At 36.5% G+C, this 18,253-nt stretch overlaps 2 protein-coding genes across 3 annotated transcripts in view; both read left to right on the top strand.

The window, feature by feature from the left end:
- RADX (RPA1 related single stranded DNA binding protein, X-linked) overlaps positions 1–8,356 on the top strand; it is an 88,892-nt gene extending 80,536 nt beyond the window's left edge. For both annotated transcript variants that reach the window (XM_025431534.3, XM_025431535.3), the window contains exon 14: positions 6,915–8,356. In XM_025431534.3, the coding sequence (XP_025287319.1) occupies positions 6,915–7,045 (131 nt within the window). In that variant the 3' untranslated portion in view covers positions 7,046–8,356. The remainder of the gene's footprint in view (positions 1–6,914) is intronic.
- A 6,558-nt stretch (positions 8,357–14,914) lies between these two features.
- The window catches only part of RNF128 (ring finger protein 128), a 117,177-nt gene continuing 113,838 nt past the window's right edge, over positions 14,915–18,253 (top strand). The window contains exon 1 of the mRNA XM_025431533.3: positions 14,915–15,551. Coding sequence (XP_025287318.1) covers positions 15,146–15,551 — 406 coding nt within the window. The 5' untranslated portion in view covers positions 14,915–15,145. The remainder of the gene's footprint in view (positions 15,552–18,253) is intronic.

Here is an 18,253-nt window from a genome sequence, read left to right on the forward strand (position 1 = left end):
TGAGGTGACATCTCATTGTAGTTTTAATTTGCATTTCCCTGATGATAAACAATGTTGAGCATATTTTCATGTGTCTCTTGACCATCTGGGCTTCTCCTTTGGAGAAATATCTGTTCATTTCTTCTGCCCATTTTTAAATTGGATTATTTAGTTTTTGGGTGTTGAGTTGTATAAGTGCATTATATATTTTGGATACTAACCCTTTATTGAATATTTCATTTGCAAATATCTTCTCCCATTCTGTAGGTTGCCTTTGAGTTTTGTTGATTGTTCCCTTCACTGTACAGAAACTTTTTATTTTTACATAGTCCTAATAGTTTATTTTTATTTTTGTTTCCCTTGCTGTAGGAAACATATCTAGGAAGATGTTGCCATGGCCCATGTCAGACACATTACTGCCTGAGCTCTCTTCTAGGATTTTTATGATTTCAAGTTTCACATTTAGATATTTAATCCATATTATTTTTGTGTATGGTGTAAAAAAGTGGTCTGGTTTCATTCTTTTCCATGTAGCTGTCTAGTTTTCCCAACACAATTTGTTGAAGAGACTGTCTTTTTCCCACTTGTTATTCTTTCTTGTTATTTCCCACTGGATATTCTTTCTTGTTATTCTTTCTTTCTTTGTTATTCTTTCTTGTTATTCTTTCTTGTTATTTGTTATTCTTGTTATTTGTTAACATACCATATAGTTGTGGGTTCATTTCTGGTTTTTCTATTCTGTTCCATTGATCTATGTGCCTGTTTTTATGCCAATACCATACTGTTTTGATTACTACAGCTTTGTAATATTACTTGAAGTCCAGGATGTGATGCCTCCAGCTGTGCTTTTCCAAAATTGCTTTGGCTATTCTGAGTCTTTGTAATTTCCATATAAATTTTAGGATTGATTCATCTAGTTGTGAAAAAAGCTGCTAGTATTTGATAGGGATTGCATTAAATCTATAGATTTAATATAGATTGCTTTGGGTAGTATAGGCATTTTGAATATATTTGTTCTTCCAGTCCATGAGTATGGAATGTCTTTCCATTTCTTTATGTCATCTTCAATTTCTTTCATCACTGTTTTATAGTTTTCAGGGTACAAGACTTTCACCTCTTTGGTGAGGTTAATTCATAGGTATGTTATTATTTTGAGTGCAGTTGTGATGGGGTTGTCTTCTTAATTTCTTTCTACTGTTTTCATTATAAGTACTGTATAGAAATGCAATAGATTCCTGTATGTTGGTTTTGTATCCTGTGACTTCAGTGAATTTTTTTTTTATCAGTTCTCGCAGTTTTTTGGTGGAGTCTTTAGGGTTTTCTATATAAAGTATCACGTTGTTTGTGAATACTGAGTGTTTTACTTCTTCCTTACTGATTTTGGATACTTTTTATTACTTTTTGTTGTCTGATTGCTGTGACTAGGACTTCCAGTACTATAATGATTAAAAGTGATGAGAGTGTGGACATCCTTATCTTATTCCTGACCTTAGGGGAAAAGTTCTCAATTTTTCCCAATTTAGGATGGTGTTAGCTATGGGTTTTTTATATATGGCATTTATTGTGTTGAGGTATGTTGAGTGCCACTTCATTCACACCCTTAGAAATGCTAGGTATTATTGTTCTTGTTACTCCTTAGCAGACTGATGGCCAAAAAAGTTATTATATCACTATTCTCATTTACATTTCTTATTTATTTCTCAGCTTGAACATCATAATGTTTGTTCACCATTTATATTTCTTCTTTCTATGAATTTTACATGCTAGTTTTACTTTTTCCATTGTTCTATAAGAATGTTCTTTTTTTAAAAAGATTTTATTTATGTATTTGAGAGAGAGCAAGGCAGGGGAAAAGCAGAGGGAGAGGGAGAGGAAGACTCCCCACTGAGCAGAGAGCCCTACGTGGGGTTCGATCACAGGACCCTTGGATCATGACCTGAGTTGAAGGCATACACTTAACTGACTGAGCCACCCAGGCTCCCCTCTATAAGAATGTTCTTTTTCTTATTAATTTCTAAGTTTTATTTGCATATTAAAGTAACTAATCCTTTATTATGTGTTGTAAATACTTTTACCCTGTTTGACTAAATTTGTTCAATGGAAGGCTTCTTTTGGTATTTTAAGTAATTTTATAATTATTTATTATATAATAATATAATTTTATTTTTATATCAAAGATATCAATCTTTTACTTTGTGGCTGCTGGTTTTATGTCATACTCAGAAGAGCATCACTTAGTCCCAGATTATTTCTTTTAATTCAGTATGGGTTTTTGGTACTTTTATAGTTTCATTTTTTTACTCATATCATTTTTATTATGACAAAATTTACATAAAATTTACCATTTTAACCATTTTTAACTGTACAATTCAGTGACATTAAGTATATTCGCAATGTTGTGCAACATCACTGCTATCCATTTTCAGAACTTTTTCATCATCCCAAACAGAAATTCTGATACCTTTAAATAGTAACTCTCCATTTCCCCTGTCTCCAGTCCTTGGTGACCTCTATTTTACCTCCTATTTCTATGAATTTGCCTATTTCAGGTACCTCATATAAGTGGAATCATACAGTCTTTGCCCTTTGTGTCTGGCTTATGTCACTTGGTCATCCATGTTGTAATATACATCAGAATTTCATTCCTTTTTATAGCTGAAGAATATTTCATTGTATGTATATACCACATTTTGTGTATCCATTCATCTGTTGATGGACATTTGGATTGTTTCTACCTCTTGGCTATTGTGAGTAATTCTGCTATGAATATTGGTGTACGAGTGTCCGAGTCCTTGCTTTCAATTCTTTTGGAAATATACCTAGAAGTGGAATTGCTGAGTCATATGGTAATTCTGAATTTAACTTTTTGAACAACTACCAAACCATTTTTCACAGCAACTGAACCATTTTACATTCTCACCAGCAATGCATGAGGATCCCAGTTTCTCCACATTCTCACCAATACTTGTTATTTTCTGGGGTTTTTGTTTTTGGCGGGGTTTTTTTGTTTTGTTTTGTTTTTTCTTAATAAACCAGCCATCCTGAAGTGGTATCTCATTTTGGTTCTGATTTGCATTTCCCTAGTTATGAAAGATGTTGGGCATCTTTTCATGTGCTCATTGGCCACTTGTATATCTTCTTTGAAAAAATATATATTCAAGTCTTTTGCCCATTTTAAACTGGGTTGTTTGGTGTTTTGATGTTAATATGGGTTCATTTTCACAGTTGAAAATTTTAATCTATTTGGAACTGATTTTGGTATGCAACTTGAGGAATAGACCCAGTTTTAATTTTTTCAAGTGGTTAGCAGTATTTCCCAAATCACTTATTGACTAATACTTACTGATATGATGTCTTAATTGGATATCATCTCTAACTATGAACTACAGGAACACACACACACACACACACACACACACCTTCCTCCTCTTTGAATACATTGAGTTACCATCTCCATTGATAAACACTTTAGAAGCATTAACATTTATTGTGTTAAAGTCACTGAGACTTTGAAGTGGCTTTGTAACTGTGGCACCATCTAACCTATCTTGTAACACAGTGTTGATATTTCTGCCTGCAAAAATAATGACAAAATAAATGTTTATTTCTCGCTCAAATTAAGTCTGATCAATAGTTAGCTTTATTCTCAGCAGTGATTCAAGAATGAAGTCTGCTTCCATTTTGTTGCAGCTTCAGCAGGAACAAGTGGTTTATAGGGCTATCTAGGCAGAGGAAGGAAGAGATGAAGGAAGCACTAGCTTGTAATTATGTTGGACTGGAAGTGACTCTTCATTTCTACTCACATTCTCATTGCCAGAACTTACTTACATGATCCCAACCTAGCTATAAGAGATGCCAGGACACTTTATCTTCCCCTGTAACCATGAGGAAATGGAGTGGAGGACACATAGCATTGCCTTTGTCATACTCGCTGTATGCATCTGTGACATTTCTTAAAATGTGCAGTTTTGTAAACAATTCAAACAATTGAAAGTGAAATGTAGAGAAGCTCATTTTATAGGTAAAAATCTATAGTCCTTTTAAAAGAATCCCTATGTGATGTAAATGATAACATTTTAATGTCATACTAGGTTTTCTTAGGTAGAAAATGATTATTTCTAATACCTGAGTCCTTGCTGTGTGTCAGCCACCATTCTAAATGCTCTAACACCCTAAGTATTTAATCCTCACAACATTCTCTGATGTAGGACCAGATGAGCAGATTGAGAGGTTGTCATTTGCCCAAAGCATTAATACAAGTAGGCAGAGTCACTTACATAAACAGTAAATCTATTTATACTTTATGTTGTAGGCACTCCATAAATCACTATTTGTAAAAGTCAATATATGGTAACAATTAGAATTATTAAGGTTTGGGTTGTTGCTGTTTGCATCAAAGCTAAAGATCTCAAAATCTTTCCAAAGTATCTAGATTAAAGTCCATCCTGTTGAAAGAAGGAGAAAGCTATATAGTTATTTTCTGGATTTGTTGTTGCATTAGTGAACTTGCACAGTTTTAAATCATTCATCAGATTTTGTGACATGCCTAGCAGAGGTGGCTTTAATTGTGAAACTAATGAAGACTAAGCTTGAGAAACCCTCACTTGTTTTGTTACTGTTTTGTATTTATATTCTTTTTCATAAAAGGGGCTTCTAAATAGTACGCCTTTCAGGCCCCAGAAAACCTAGATCTACCACTGGCTTTTAGGTTACAGTTGTATAGAGAGGTAGCCCTAGCATACAGAAGTTAAGAGCACATGCCTTGAAGCCAGACTATGTAGATTAGAATCACCATGCAACTTTGTCTAAGTTATTTAACCTCTAAAGGTTTTCATTTTTCATATTGAAAATGAAGTCTTTGTCATGTATAGCCACTGAAGCCTATGATCTGTTAGCTTAGCAGTGGTCACTTAGTGCTTTGGATGAGTTTATTTAAACACCTGGAGGTGAGAAAAGGAAAGCAAGGACAAAAATGATCTCCAGTTTTTGCAGTTGGATTTGTGTCGTGGCACTCGTTCAGTGCTTACCCAGGCTGTTTACCACCCTGTTTTAGCTTTCACTTCCTGCTCTGCAAACCCTGATGGTCAGCCGGAGGTGAACAATTACTCTCAGGCTTTTTCTGAGCATGCGTCCAGCCCTGGGCATACATCTAGCCTTCTTTTTTTTAAGATTTCATTTATTTATTTGAGAGAGAGTGATAGAGTGAGAGAGAGAGAGAGAGAGAGAGAGAGAAAAGAATGAGCAGAGAGAGAGGCATCCCTACATGTAGCCTTCTTGGTGTCCCAGTGTACATAGGAGCTTTTAAAAGGCCCTTATCCCCCCTCCATGTGTCTTTTCCCAGCCTTCTCCCCCCCAGGATTTTTGTTCTGCTTATTGCTTGTCCCAACTTTATACTTTGCCCCAGCTGCTCTGGCTAATGTTTTTGCCTTCATATGCTTTCAACAAAAGTCACTGGGGAAGCTACCACCATCGTGGAAATGCTCCAAATCAGGGAAACTAAAAGCAGTCCCTTGCATCTGCCCTTGAGGGAACTGCCTAACAGCTCAGAACTCACAACCACATCTTTGAGAATAAGTTCTGCATCACACCATCTGGTCCTAGCAACCTGCACCAGGAGCGTGAGCTGCCATCATCATGGCTGCTGATGATATAGGGAGGGAGTAGATGGGCAATTTAAAATACCATAGTACATCCCTACCATAGTGCAGCATCTCTTTCTTTATTAATCTTTCCCAACTGTTTTTAGTTTTTGTCTAGATTCCAGAGTCTACATAAGTTGATCTGAGAGTTTTTGTCAACCTATGAATTGCTATGTCTATGTCTTCCTCTGTGAGATTTCTGTTCATGTCTTTTGCCCATTTCATGATTGGATTGTTTGTTTCTTTGGTGTTGAGTTTAATAAGTTCTTTATAGATCTTGGAAACTAGCCAAGAAGATGTGGTTTATGTATACAATGGAATATTACTCAGCTATTAGAAATGACAAATACCCACCATTTGCTTCAACGTGGATGGAACTGGAGGGTATTATGCTGAGTGAAGTAAGTCAGTCGGAGAAGGACAAACATTATATGTTCTCATTCATTTGGGGAATATAAATAATAGTGAAAGGGAAAATAAGGGAAGGGAGAAGAAATGTGTGGGAAATATCAGAAAGGGAGACAGAACGTAAAGACTGCTAACTCTGGGAAACGAACTAGGGGTGGTAGAAGGGGAGGAGGGCGGGGGGTGGGGGTGAATGGGTGACGGGCACTGGGTGTTATTCTGTATGTTAGTAAATTGAACACCAATAAAAAAATAAATTAAAAAAATAAAATAAAATAAAATAAAAAAAAAAACCTATGAATTGCTTTAGTGGAGGAGCACAGCCCTGAAACTGCCTACACCACCATTCACAGTAGTGTCCCTCACCTGATCCATTTTTGATAAAGCTTCTTGAGAGTATTCAAAGCTAACTGTTAGTTAATAAAGCTCTCTCAAAGGAAATATACTTTGAAAAAAATTTCAGTTCCATATATGTATTTTGCTTTACGTCTTGTATGTCTTCTAAAGAATTGATCATTGACTTTGAAAGAAATGATTTTAGTACTTCCTTGAAGTGTACCAATAAGTTGTTCACTTGACACCATATAAATAACCTTGAAAATACATAGACTTACTTTACTCTGCCAAGAAGATTTAAAAAGTAGAAATAACTAAATATGGCTTTGGAATACCAGCCCATATCTTCACATTAATAGTAGCATCTGTTTGATATATTCATTGTTATGGGCAGAAGTTACCATAACGTAGCTTTGATGAATGTGTGATAAATTGAAGGGGAGAGCGAAAAGATGAGGAACATTGTTAATGTTATAAGGAAAAAAAATCAGCTTATGTGATACTAAATCCAAGTAAATGTTTATTTTACAATACTTTTTGCTTTTTTACTTTTAGGTGATATTATAAAAGCTGCAATGAAACTGGATAGAGTGCATATTGTCGGTATCTTGGATATCTGTAATTTAGGTAACAACAAAGTGGAAGTCTACCTGCACAGGATTTATAGTCCAACTAATATTTCTTAAAAATTGGCAAATGAAATGATTGCAGGTTATAAGGATGACGCTGCTTTAAAGATAATCTGTCATTTGGTTGGTAATTTCAGTAACCGCTTTTCAGCAAGAATATTGCATAAGCTCTAAAGTTATCAAGTGGTCTTATGTTCACCTTGTGTTTGGAGCTAATTCATTTTAAATTCATTACTGAAAAGTTCATCAAAATAATTTTTGTGTATCAAGAAAATTTATCTAACTTCTATTTAACTATTATCTTGACTTGTAATAATTTGTGTTCACTATTCTATTTGTGAAGTGTTTTTATTCTAAAGCCTCTAACTTCTATTTAACTATTATCTTGACTTGTAATAATTTGTGTTCACTATTCTATTTGTGAAGTGTTTTTATTCTAAAGCCTCTAACTTCTATTTAACTATTATCTTGACTTGTAATAATTTGTGTTCACTATTCTATTTGTGAAGTGTTTTTATTCTAAGGCATCCTGACTTACAAGAGTAACTTCTCCTGAACATTTAACATCCTTCTACTTTTATTCACCTATAGTGGGAAATTCTGAATTGCAAATTTGAAGATTAAATTCTCCTAAAGTGGTCAACCTGCATTTCTCATGGCTATGGTGGTTACTGTCATTTTCAAAAAGCACATAGATTGTTATGGTCCAGTTGCCTTGGTCCTTAGTTTGGTCAGCTGTACAATGAGTGTGTTAAATGGTCTTAAGGCTTTCCACTCTTTATTGTGACTTATTATCCTTTGAATTTCTAAATGTTTTGACCAGTGTGTGATCTTAAAGCCAGAGGCTACAGTAGGTACCTATTTTTTCTGTCTTCATTTGTAGTTTGGGTACATGTAATGTGAGTTTAAACAGTGAAATTTCATCTCATATTAACATTTTAAGTGTGCATATTGAAAATATAAAACAGTGACTAAGGGAGTTTTATTCTGGTGATCTATTGTACTTCATTTTAAACTGTAAATCACCATTCCACATTTGCAAAGCCCTGTGATTGACATCTCTGTGGTTAGTTAGATGACCAAAATGACCATCACGTGACTTAAAAAAGTATTCAGTGTCAAGATCAATCTGAATCTAGTTAAGCAATTATCTTGTGGGGTTTTCTTCTAGCCCTATGGTTCTGTGACTTCATATGCTATATATTTTAAATGTTTTGGGCAGTTCATGAATCAAAAGACACATGCTACACTTTGTTCATAAGTGCATCAGCCTTTTGTTCCTTATAATTGTGTTTAAATGTTAATTAAAATAGTGAATCCTTCTTGTGTTAAAATTTTGAGTGTATTATTAAAGTTAAAAGACAATAACTTTTTTGGTCTCTTGTTTCATTTTGAATGTATTTGATGTCTCTCTTTCGTATTTTGGACCTACATATTCTTGCTAAATGAGCCAGTATGATTCTTTCATATGAATTGAAGACTTATTTATCAAACGGAATCTGGGTTTCTGTATTGCTATTATAAACTTTAAAATGCAATACAATTTTGCAGACGTGTAAATGTTAGGGAAGGGAAAAATTATGAAATTTTTTGGCTATTGACTAAAAACCTCAGGCTCAGGTTTCAAAGCTACTCACTTTTTAAAAAAGATTTTATTTATTTATTCATGAGAGACACAGAAAGAGAGAGAGACATAGAGAGAGAGAGAGAGGTAGAGACACAGGCAGAGGGAGAAGCTGAGCCACCAGGGCTGCCCCAATTCTTTCTTTAATAGCTTACCAAAGAATTTCAATGTGTATATCTCATGTGCAATCTAAACTTCGAGACTGTGGTCCTCCAGGAGGTTATATTTCATAATTTACTAATTGATTTGTTAATTTGAAGGTGGTATTGCAGTAATATATTTGTGTGGCTTTGGAATTAATGAACACATTTTGTCACTTGAAGGTAAGTTCTTCTGATGGTAATTTGGCATTTTTCTTAGGAAACTGCTACCATAGCTATCCAATTTTACAACAATCAGAAACGTGGACACAGATTTGTAACTCCAAATTTAGATAGAAAAGCTTCTAGAATATGAACTAAATTGCCAGGGAAGTTGTTTCTAAAGATCCTAAATTTAAAAAATAGTTCATATTTCTCATTTAATATGAGAACAGAAATTACACTTGTTAAAGTGTAGCTTTTGGGCAGCCCAGTGGCTCAGTGGTTTAGTGCTGCCTTCAGCCCAGGGCTTGATCCTGGAGACCCGGGATCGAGTCCCACATCGGGCTCCCTGCGTGGGGCCTGCTTCTCCCTCTGCCTGTGTCTCTGCCTCTCTCTCTCTCTCTGTGTGTCTCTTATGAATAAATAAATAAAATATTTTAAAAAACCCAACAGAGTTTTAATATCCATTTTGTAGATGGAGAACTAAAACAGAAAAAGACTAAATGATTTAATGTCAGATTGTCAAAGCAACTAAATTAGAAGGTTAATCTTATAACTCCAAACTGTTTCTTTAACTTGCGCACAAAGTAAAATGTTTGAATAAGAGTAAACTTTCATGTAGTGTATCACTACATGTAGTGTTTCACTGTGAGATAAACTTCTCCAAATCCTGGAGCTCGTAAAATAAGCCAGACTATTGCGACATACATCCAAGTATTTGAATGCCCACTCTGTGACAAGCCCTGGGTTAGCACTAGGAACACACCATAATACAAGCAAAACCGCATGGCCCCTACCCTTGTGGACCTTACAGTGTCATGGAGGAGAGAAGCAGTCAAATGATTGCACTAATACATGAGCTCAGTGCCGCAAAGGCAAGATTTCTGCTATTAGAGCTTTTTAACAAAGGAAGCCAGGTTGGGAAAGTTTCTCCTGAGAAAGTGAATGTGTGTTTGAGGACTTGAATGAGAACCGATATGGCTGGAGCGCAGAAAGTGGGGCACAAGATAAGACAAGCAAATAGACCAAGGCTCTTGCAGGCTATGCAGAGCCTTGTAGGCCATAGTAAGAATTTTAGTTGGTATTTTCAGAGCACTGGGAAGCCCTTAAATGGTCTGTGGCCAATATATGCCGTGATTCAATTTATGTTTTAGAATGGTCACTGTCTCCTGGAAGGATAATGGATATAAAGAGGTCACCAGAGACAGTTGGATCCTAATAACTATTCTTCTCTTCTATAGTAATAGATCTGTCGTTTTTAGCTGGGCACATGGCTACCTACCCTAACAAATACTTTCCCCTGGTTCTTTTGTTGCAAGATATAGCCTGTGACTAAGTTCTAAGTTCAGAAGTGAGCATAAGTGATCTGTACGATTACTGAACCAATTCCTCAAAGGTTGTAAGGGAATGCTCTCTTTCCCTTTCCCCCACTTCCCTTTGGCTAAAATGTGAGCATGGTGATACATCTCGTATCTTGCAGAGGAAGAGCAACATTCTAGGGATGTCAACCCAATCAGCTAGTAGGAGCCGAGGTTCCTGATTTTGTGGGGCTGCCATACCAGTTCTGTACTTCTTACCTGTTTTTTGGTTATTACATGAGAGAAAAATAAACCATCTTGTTTATGTCATCACTAGTTGGGGGCTCTGACCAGCAGTCCAACCTGTATACTACTACTACTAATGTAGGAGGCAGGAGTAAAAGCAAGGAGACCAGCTAGATGACAGGTGAGATTGGGCACAGATATAGTCTATTTAAACTTCAGAGATAATATTAAAATATAGATTCAGGCATCTTCCCCAATTTTAATTGTCCAGTTCTTAACAAATTCTCACTGAAAGGAAAAAAATTTAACACAAAATTCTTCCCCTCCCCCCTCAAAATCACAAGAGCAATTTCTTAGAAACCAAAGAAAATGTAATGTCTTTCATGTATCTTTGCTGTCATATGGTCCTAGGTATATTTGACTTTAGCCATCAAGTGATTTTGTAATAACAAATATCAGTTACTTTTACTTGGCTTGGGCTAATATTAAAATTAATTTTTATTCCTTTTGAACATACACCAATTTAGAGTCACCTGGCTCAGAATTGGAAGTTGCTATGAATAATCAAAGGTTACCTGCATTCTATTAGAACACAGCTCTGTGCTTTCTCATCTTTCTTTTTTTTAAAGATTTTATTTATTTATTCATGACACACACACACACAGAGGCAGAGGGAGAAGCAGGCTCCATGCAGGGAGCCCAACGTGGAACTCGATCCCAGGTCTCCAGGATCACACCCTGGGCCGAAGGCTGCACTAAACCGCTGAGCCACCTGGGCTGCCCTGCTTTCTCATTTTTCAATGGTGGATTTGCCATAACCGTTGTTCAATCCTACAGAGAAATTTGAAATGTTCCTTGCTTGAGAGATGAATGGTTCCCTTCTCTATGCTTTTATTAATATTGATCGTGTAACTTTGCCAAGATACTTAATATTCATTAGGGTACTTAATATTCAGATACAAACAAGTAATCCAAAAAATCCAGTCATATTAAATGTATTTCTTTAGGATAAGGGAAAACAAAAACTTAGGGCTAGAAATGGTATCACCATAACAATGTAAGAATAAAGGTAACATAGTGAGTGGTATGACCTGGACCAAGAGATGAGTCCAATATTTCTATTTTAGACAATAGACACAAATATAACATGAAGGAAGGAAAAATTAAAAATTGACAGTTTCTAGGGGCGCCTCGGTGGATCTGTTGGTTAAGTGTCCAACTCTTCATTTCGGCTCAGGTCAGGATCTCAGGGTCATGAGATCAAGCTCCACACTGGGCTCCACACTCAGCAAGGAGTCTTCTTGAGATTTTCCTCTCCCTCTGCCCCTCCTACTCATGCGCTCTCTCTCGCTCTCTCTCCCTCAAATAAATAAAATCTTTGAAAAAAATGGATAGTTTCTAAACAACTTTTATGTTCACAGAGTTCTAGCATATTGGATCTGGAAAAGACCTTATGGATAAATAAATTCTAATCCAACCTCTTTTATTGTGTAAGTGAAGAAAAGTCCCAAAGAGGTTTTTTATTTCCCTGAGGATATAATAGTAGCTGTGGCAAAATCAGCACTTGTGCCAACTTTGGGTTTCTAATATACTTCAAAAATGTTCAGACTACCGCCTAAAGTACAAAAAACATACAAAATCAGATTGAACGATATGTAGACATACAATATAGAGATAATACAAATATAGTTTGGAAGTCGAAGCACAATGAGATGGAAATAAAATGACCAATCTGTCCAAACTACTAGATCCTGTACAATTTCGTCATATACAAGTTGTATGATCTCAAGTTCTTAAATTGTAAAGTGTAAAAATTTACCTGGAGAGCCTATTTAAAATGTGAATTCCTAGATATTCCCCTCAGATTCTGATTCAGGATGACTAGGGGTGGGACCCAGAAATCTTCATTTTTAATAAAATTCCAAGCGAGTATAATGTAGGTGTTCCACAAACAAAACTTTAGGAGTACCTGGGTGGCTCAGTTAGGCGTCTGCCTTCAGCTCAGGTCATGATCTCAGGGTCCTGGGATTGAGCCCTGGGTCAGGCTTCCTGGTTGGCAGTGAGTCTGCTTCTCCCTCTCCCTCTGCCCCTCCCTCCCACTTGTGTTCTCTCTCTCTCTCTCTGAAATGAATAAATAAAATCTATTTAAAAGTGAAAAAATTTTTTTAAAAACACTGAATAAGCACTAGATCACTCATGCCCCAACAAATTATCTTAAGAGTTAACAGAAAAATTGCATTCACGGGTATTTACTGTTCTGGAACTTATTCTACTTAACTGCAAAAATTTAAAAACAATCTAAAATCATCTTTGTAAGTGATGACTCTCTCTGAAAGCCATAAAAGGAAGCATAAATGAACTTACATACCAGATACATAATGCTGGTTACCATATAAAGTCATGCACTTCAACCTTAAGAGCAATTTTAAATAGTTTAGTAAAATTCTCCTTCACGCACCAGCACTGCCACAAAGTGTTAAAGGGAAAGTTGTCATTTTAAAGACCTGTAATGATTTTTAACTTCTACAAAAAATATGTGAAGATTTAAAACTAGTATGTCACAATGAACAAAACTTCTAATGGATTTAGCTAACTTCTCACTAATCAGTTTTTTAAACTATTTCATGAGAAGTTTTTCATGAGAATTGCTTGAGAAGCAATTTAATAACCTTAGGAAAAGTGGAATCAAATTTCTAGGACTTGACTGATTCTTTGCATGTTGAACACTGACATTGCATTTATCAGAGATGTCTATCGGCAATCAGCAAACTAATGGTTTTGGCAATAGTAGCACTTCTCCTTTCAGTTTGAGAGTTTTCTTTGTCCACTGAGTACAGGCTTTCTTCTGAGTTTGAACATCAAAATCTCAGTCCTAATAGCAAAAATAATGAACTATTTGTGTTTACTGTTCAGTAGACCACAAGCTAATACACAGAGACCTTTAAACTTTCCAGTTCAATTCCATGAATAATTATTAACTGATTACTATGTGCAAGGTGCTTATGGGGTATGGGGGGGGAAGGGATATACAGGTGAGTAATCAACAGCTATAATATAATATAGAAAGGTTAAATTTATACTGTGCATCTGCTGGGTTTATTTATCAGGTCCTATTTCCTGAACAGGTCCTATATTTCCTGAACTCCTCCCTTCTGCTAAATAGCGTTACTGTTCATTCCCACCCAGCAGTGGGCCCACTCCTAAGGCTGTTATCTCAGATGCCTAAAGGCAGACAAGAAGTAGGAGAAGAAATATCTCTATTGGTGATCGCATTCAACAATGTCTCCTATTTTCCTGTTTTCTGTTGTCCTGTTCCTTTGGCTCTAGTAGACATTCTGATTCCAGACTACTTTCCTTGGACTTCAGACTACCATTGTGCCGGCTTTCCTTTTGGTCTGGTATCCTTTCCTTTTCTGACAGCCTGATGCCTGTTTGTCTCATTTGCTGACTCTTGGCCCAGACTCCTGATAGCTCTGTCTTCTCATCCACTTATCTCTTTCTTCACTAGCCCATGGCAGACTGTGATCACCCTAACCCAGCCACTTACCCAGACCAATTGACCCTTCAGCAATCTGTATCAGTTGCAATCTCGATTAAAAGCAGAGCTTACAATAATTTTTTTAAGATTTTATTTATTTATTCATGAGATACACACACAGAGAGAGGCAGAGACATAGGCAGAGGGAGAAGCAGGCTCCCTGCGTGGAGCCTGATGCAGAACTCGATCCCAGGACCCCCGGATCACAACCTGAGCCAAAGCCAGACACTCAACCACTGAGCCACCCAGGCGCCCCACAGAGCTTACAATAAAAGAAGTGATGAAACAAATAAAAGTCTAGACCTCTGAGAGCACTAGAATTAAAAATACTAAATATTCAAAATTACACCTGGACCAATCTTTTGTTACAATATAACACATAGTACATAAAAATTAATGGAATGCAGAGCAACTCAGGTATCGAGCAATCGACAAATATTTGAGTGCCTACCATGGGCCAGGCACTGTACCTGAATAGATCCCTAGCCACTGAAATGTTTACTTTTCAACGAATATAAACAAGGTGGCAGAAGATATTCCTTGGGAAGCCTATTAAGAAAAAAAAATCCACAAAGAAATGAGAGGGCTGAAAAGGCTACAAAAATCAATTCTCCTACCGCTGTAGCAGTGAAATGTCTGGATCTTAACTTACTCCTGGAAGAACTGGTTGATAGCATATTTCAACGGGGCTTGGAAAACCAGTTTAGTGTTTTAAATATTCTGAGAGAGGTGACTTTCAGACTTGTCACGTGGGATTCCTAAGAGTCCTGTTCCTCATTCCGATCCACTCCGTGTTTATGAAAGTGCATTCGCTGGAACATTAAGAAAAAAATTTCAGTGCAGGAAGTCATCCAATCCTGATAAGTTGACATGTAGAATAAAGTTTATGATGTTATTTATTGCTAAGGTAGTCCTGGTTAAAGGTCACGTGTGTGCGGTTGGAGGTGGGGAGGCAAGGGAGAACGTAGAGAGCCCAAGTGAAATAGAGCCTGATGTATTCAGGGCTTATGTGGTTAGAGGTGAGATCAGTTACCTCCTTGCAACTGAAATTTCAGACTTCTGCTTAGCAGAGACCCAAGTGGACAAATGGTGACTGATATTTGGAAATACCAGCAGACATTTTGAATCGTGTGCTCAGATGAACGAGCAATGAGCCAGGAGAATAAGTCCAGTTGTTTTCCGCCGCTTGTAATTTTTGCCTTCTTACTTAAAATCACGGTGTCTTTTTCCATGAATGCCTATGTGACTGTGACTTATTACAATGAAACCAGCAACTACACCACGACAGAGAGGTGTGAATGTGGTGTTTATGGATTAGCTTCGCCGGTGGCTAATGCTATGGGGGTGGTTGGCATCCCTCAGAACAATAATTACCAGGCTTGTGATTACAACACTGAGTTTACTAATACTAACAGTCCCTGGATTGCGCTGATAGAAAGAGGCAATTGTACATTTTCAGAAAAAATTCAAGCAGCGGGCAGAAGAAACGCAGATGCTGTTGTGATTTATAATGTTCCAGAGACTGGCAACCAGACGATACAGATGGCGAATTTTGGTAAGTAATGACTGAGTCCCAAAGAAGGTTTATGTCTTTGTTTATCTTAAAATGGCATTTCCATCTAGAATTACTCTAGGATTTGGCGACAACATTGTCAAATGATTTGCTTTTTTTTTTTCCCAGCACTACCTGGAATCACTTTACTATTACTTAATATTTGTAATTAGGTTGTTCCACGGACCAAGGCAATTCACGAAGTGATCCATATGTTCTTTCATGATTTTCTTAGTTGTTTTAGTTGGCTCATTATTATATAACTGCTTTTTAAGAAAATGCACCTGACCTCTAAACATTTTAAAAAAACAAATATCTTAATTCCATTTTTAATTTGTACTTTTCAGTTTGATTCATTTTCTTCCTCAGAAAGGATCGTACATACTCAACTATGCAATTGCTACAATCCTGATTAACTATTATAAGTAAACAATAGCATATTGTAAGTATGCAAAATGTTAAAAATGAGAATTCCACTATCTGCTGTGTGCATGTGAGATGTGAATATGTTTGTGGAACTAATTCATATAAAACTGCTCTCTGAGAAAAATTATACAGTGGAAAAGGCATGGTAGAAATAGGATCACACTGGAATCTGCATCAAAAGTAAAAGTTTCCCTGAGAAGTATTTACTTAGGACTTCTTAAGTACATATAATCATCTAATTTATTAACTTTGTACTGGAACTTACTTCTGAGAATTATTGTTTTTATTTTATTTGTTTTGTAAAACAATGCAGCTCTCTGAACAAAGTGTGTTTAAGCCAGTAAAGAAGTAGATTTCTCTCTTAATCTTTCTCTACTATAGGTAGGAATGGATATTTTAGCTCCAGATGGCTAAGGAAAAAAAAAAAAAAAGGTAATGATTTCAAACAGAGTAAGAGCTGGAAGAACACAATATCAAGGATAATTGATTATCACCACCAAATCTGGCATCTGAGGAAATTCATGTAAATGAAACAGATTTCAAAATTTTAAAAGAGAGAAAATCAAATTTGTGTTAAGAATAATAGGGATTGGGGATCCCTGGGTGGCGCAGCGGTTTAGCGCCTGCCTTTGGCCCGGGGCGCGATCCTGGAGACCCGGGATCGAATCCCACGTCGGGCTCCCGGTGCATGGAGCCTGCTTCTCCCTCTGCCTGTGTCTCTGCCTCTCTCTCTCTCTCTCACTGTGTGCCTATCAAAAATAAATTAAAAAAATAAAATAAATGTTTTAAAAAAAGAATAATAGGGATTGAAAAAAAAAAGAATAATAGGGATTGGAACATGCAGGTTATGCCCCTGCAATAATGGCAGGTTAGTACTAGCGTGGGAAAAACAAGCTACTGGTTTCTCTGGGTATCAGAAAACCAGGTAAAGATGGTCTTTCAGTGGCATGAAATTATTGTCAATGTACAAGACTCCACTCGCTCACTGCCTTTTGTAATATACCCTGGACACTCCCAGAACTCAGGCATTCACATTTATTTTTTTTCATAAGCCCTTCCCTGTGTGTTCCTTCATTTTTACAAGTGACTTGTATTTTTTGTAGAAATAAACAGGGACAATCTGCTCATGAAAATCAGAAACCAAGCCTATTCTAAGGAACCTACTTCCCTTAGTTTCAGTTTAGATTCTGAGTACTCCAGGTTTCCTGTGGGCAATTGCATTGTCTTCACAGCTATTTTTAAAGTATATACAGTACCAGACTAAACAGTAGTCCTGTTTTCAAAACTTGCTTTGCAACATGCAGTAGAGGCCAACATCTAGTGGAATGTGGGTACCCAGCCACTGATTTTCAAAGACTTACCAAAGGTTACTTACAGTAAATCTCATCAGGAGGCACACACAGTCATCTGAATGCCTGACTCTGAGCAGAGTATTAAAAACAAGGCAGTTACATTTAGCCTTCAATGTGTACTTGCAGCGTAACCAAGGATATATGATCAAAAACATTTTTTAGAACTACCACATTGTCCCTCTTTTAAAATAAGCACATTGAAAAAGAAAGCATAACTGTAGTAGTTGTAATAGTTTATATTTGTTACCATTTCCTCTATGTCAGGCACTGTTGTAGGGTGCCTGCCATATTTTTATTTCATTTTATTTTATTTCATTTTTCCTATTACCACTTTATTTTTTTATTTAGATTAAATTAGCCAACATAGAGCACATCATAGTTTCAAAGATAGAGTTCAGTGATTCATCAATTGCGTATAAAACCCAGTGCTCATTATACCAAGTAATCTCCTTAATGCCTGTCACCCAGTTACCTCGTCCCCACCCACCCACCTCCCTTCCAGCCACCCCACCCTCAGTTTGTCTCCTAGAGTTAAGAGTCACTCATGGTTTGTCTCCGTCTATGATTATTGATCTCTAATACCAAAAGTTCTCAACTGCAAAGAATTAAAATAGTAAGTTTAGTGTTTTGCAGTTATAAGACCTATCGCCTAGTGTGTTAGTATAGTTCTGTCTTCCCAGAAATTTCCCTTACAGAGATTATTAGATGGTGAAGTTGACAAAGGGTGAGGCAGGTGTGGATACCAAAAACCTACAGTCACCTTCTGGCCCATTTAAAGATGGGGTCATTATTTTGTCACATAAGCCCACCTGTTGTTAATTTTTGCTGTCTTTGGGTTAGTGTCCTGTTTTGTGGACATGCTCATTTAAAAAAAAAAAGATGCTCATTATTACTTACCATCAGAGAAATGCAAATCAAAACTACAAC

The sequence above is a fragment of the Canis lupus genome, chromosome X, assembly GCF_003254725.2.
Source record: "Canis lupus dingo isolate Sandy chromosome X, ASM325472v2, whole genome shotgun sequence".
Taxonomy (NCBI): Eukaryota; Metazoa; Chordata; class Mammalia; order Carnivora; family Canidae; genus Canis; species Canis lupus.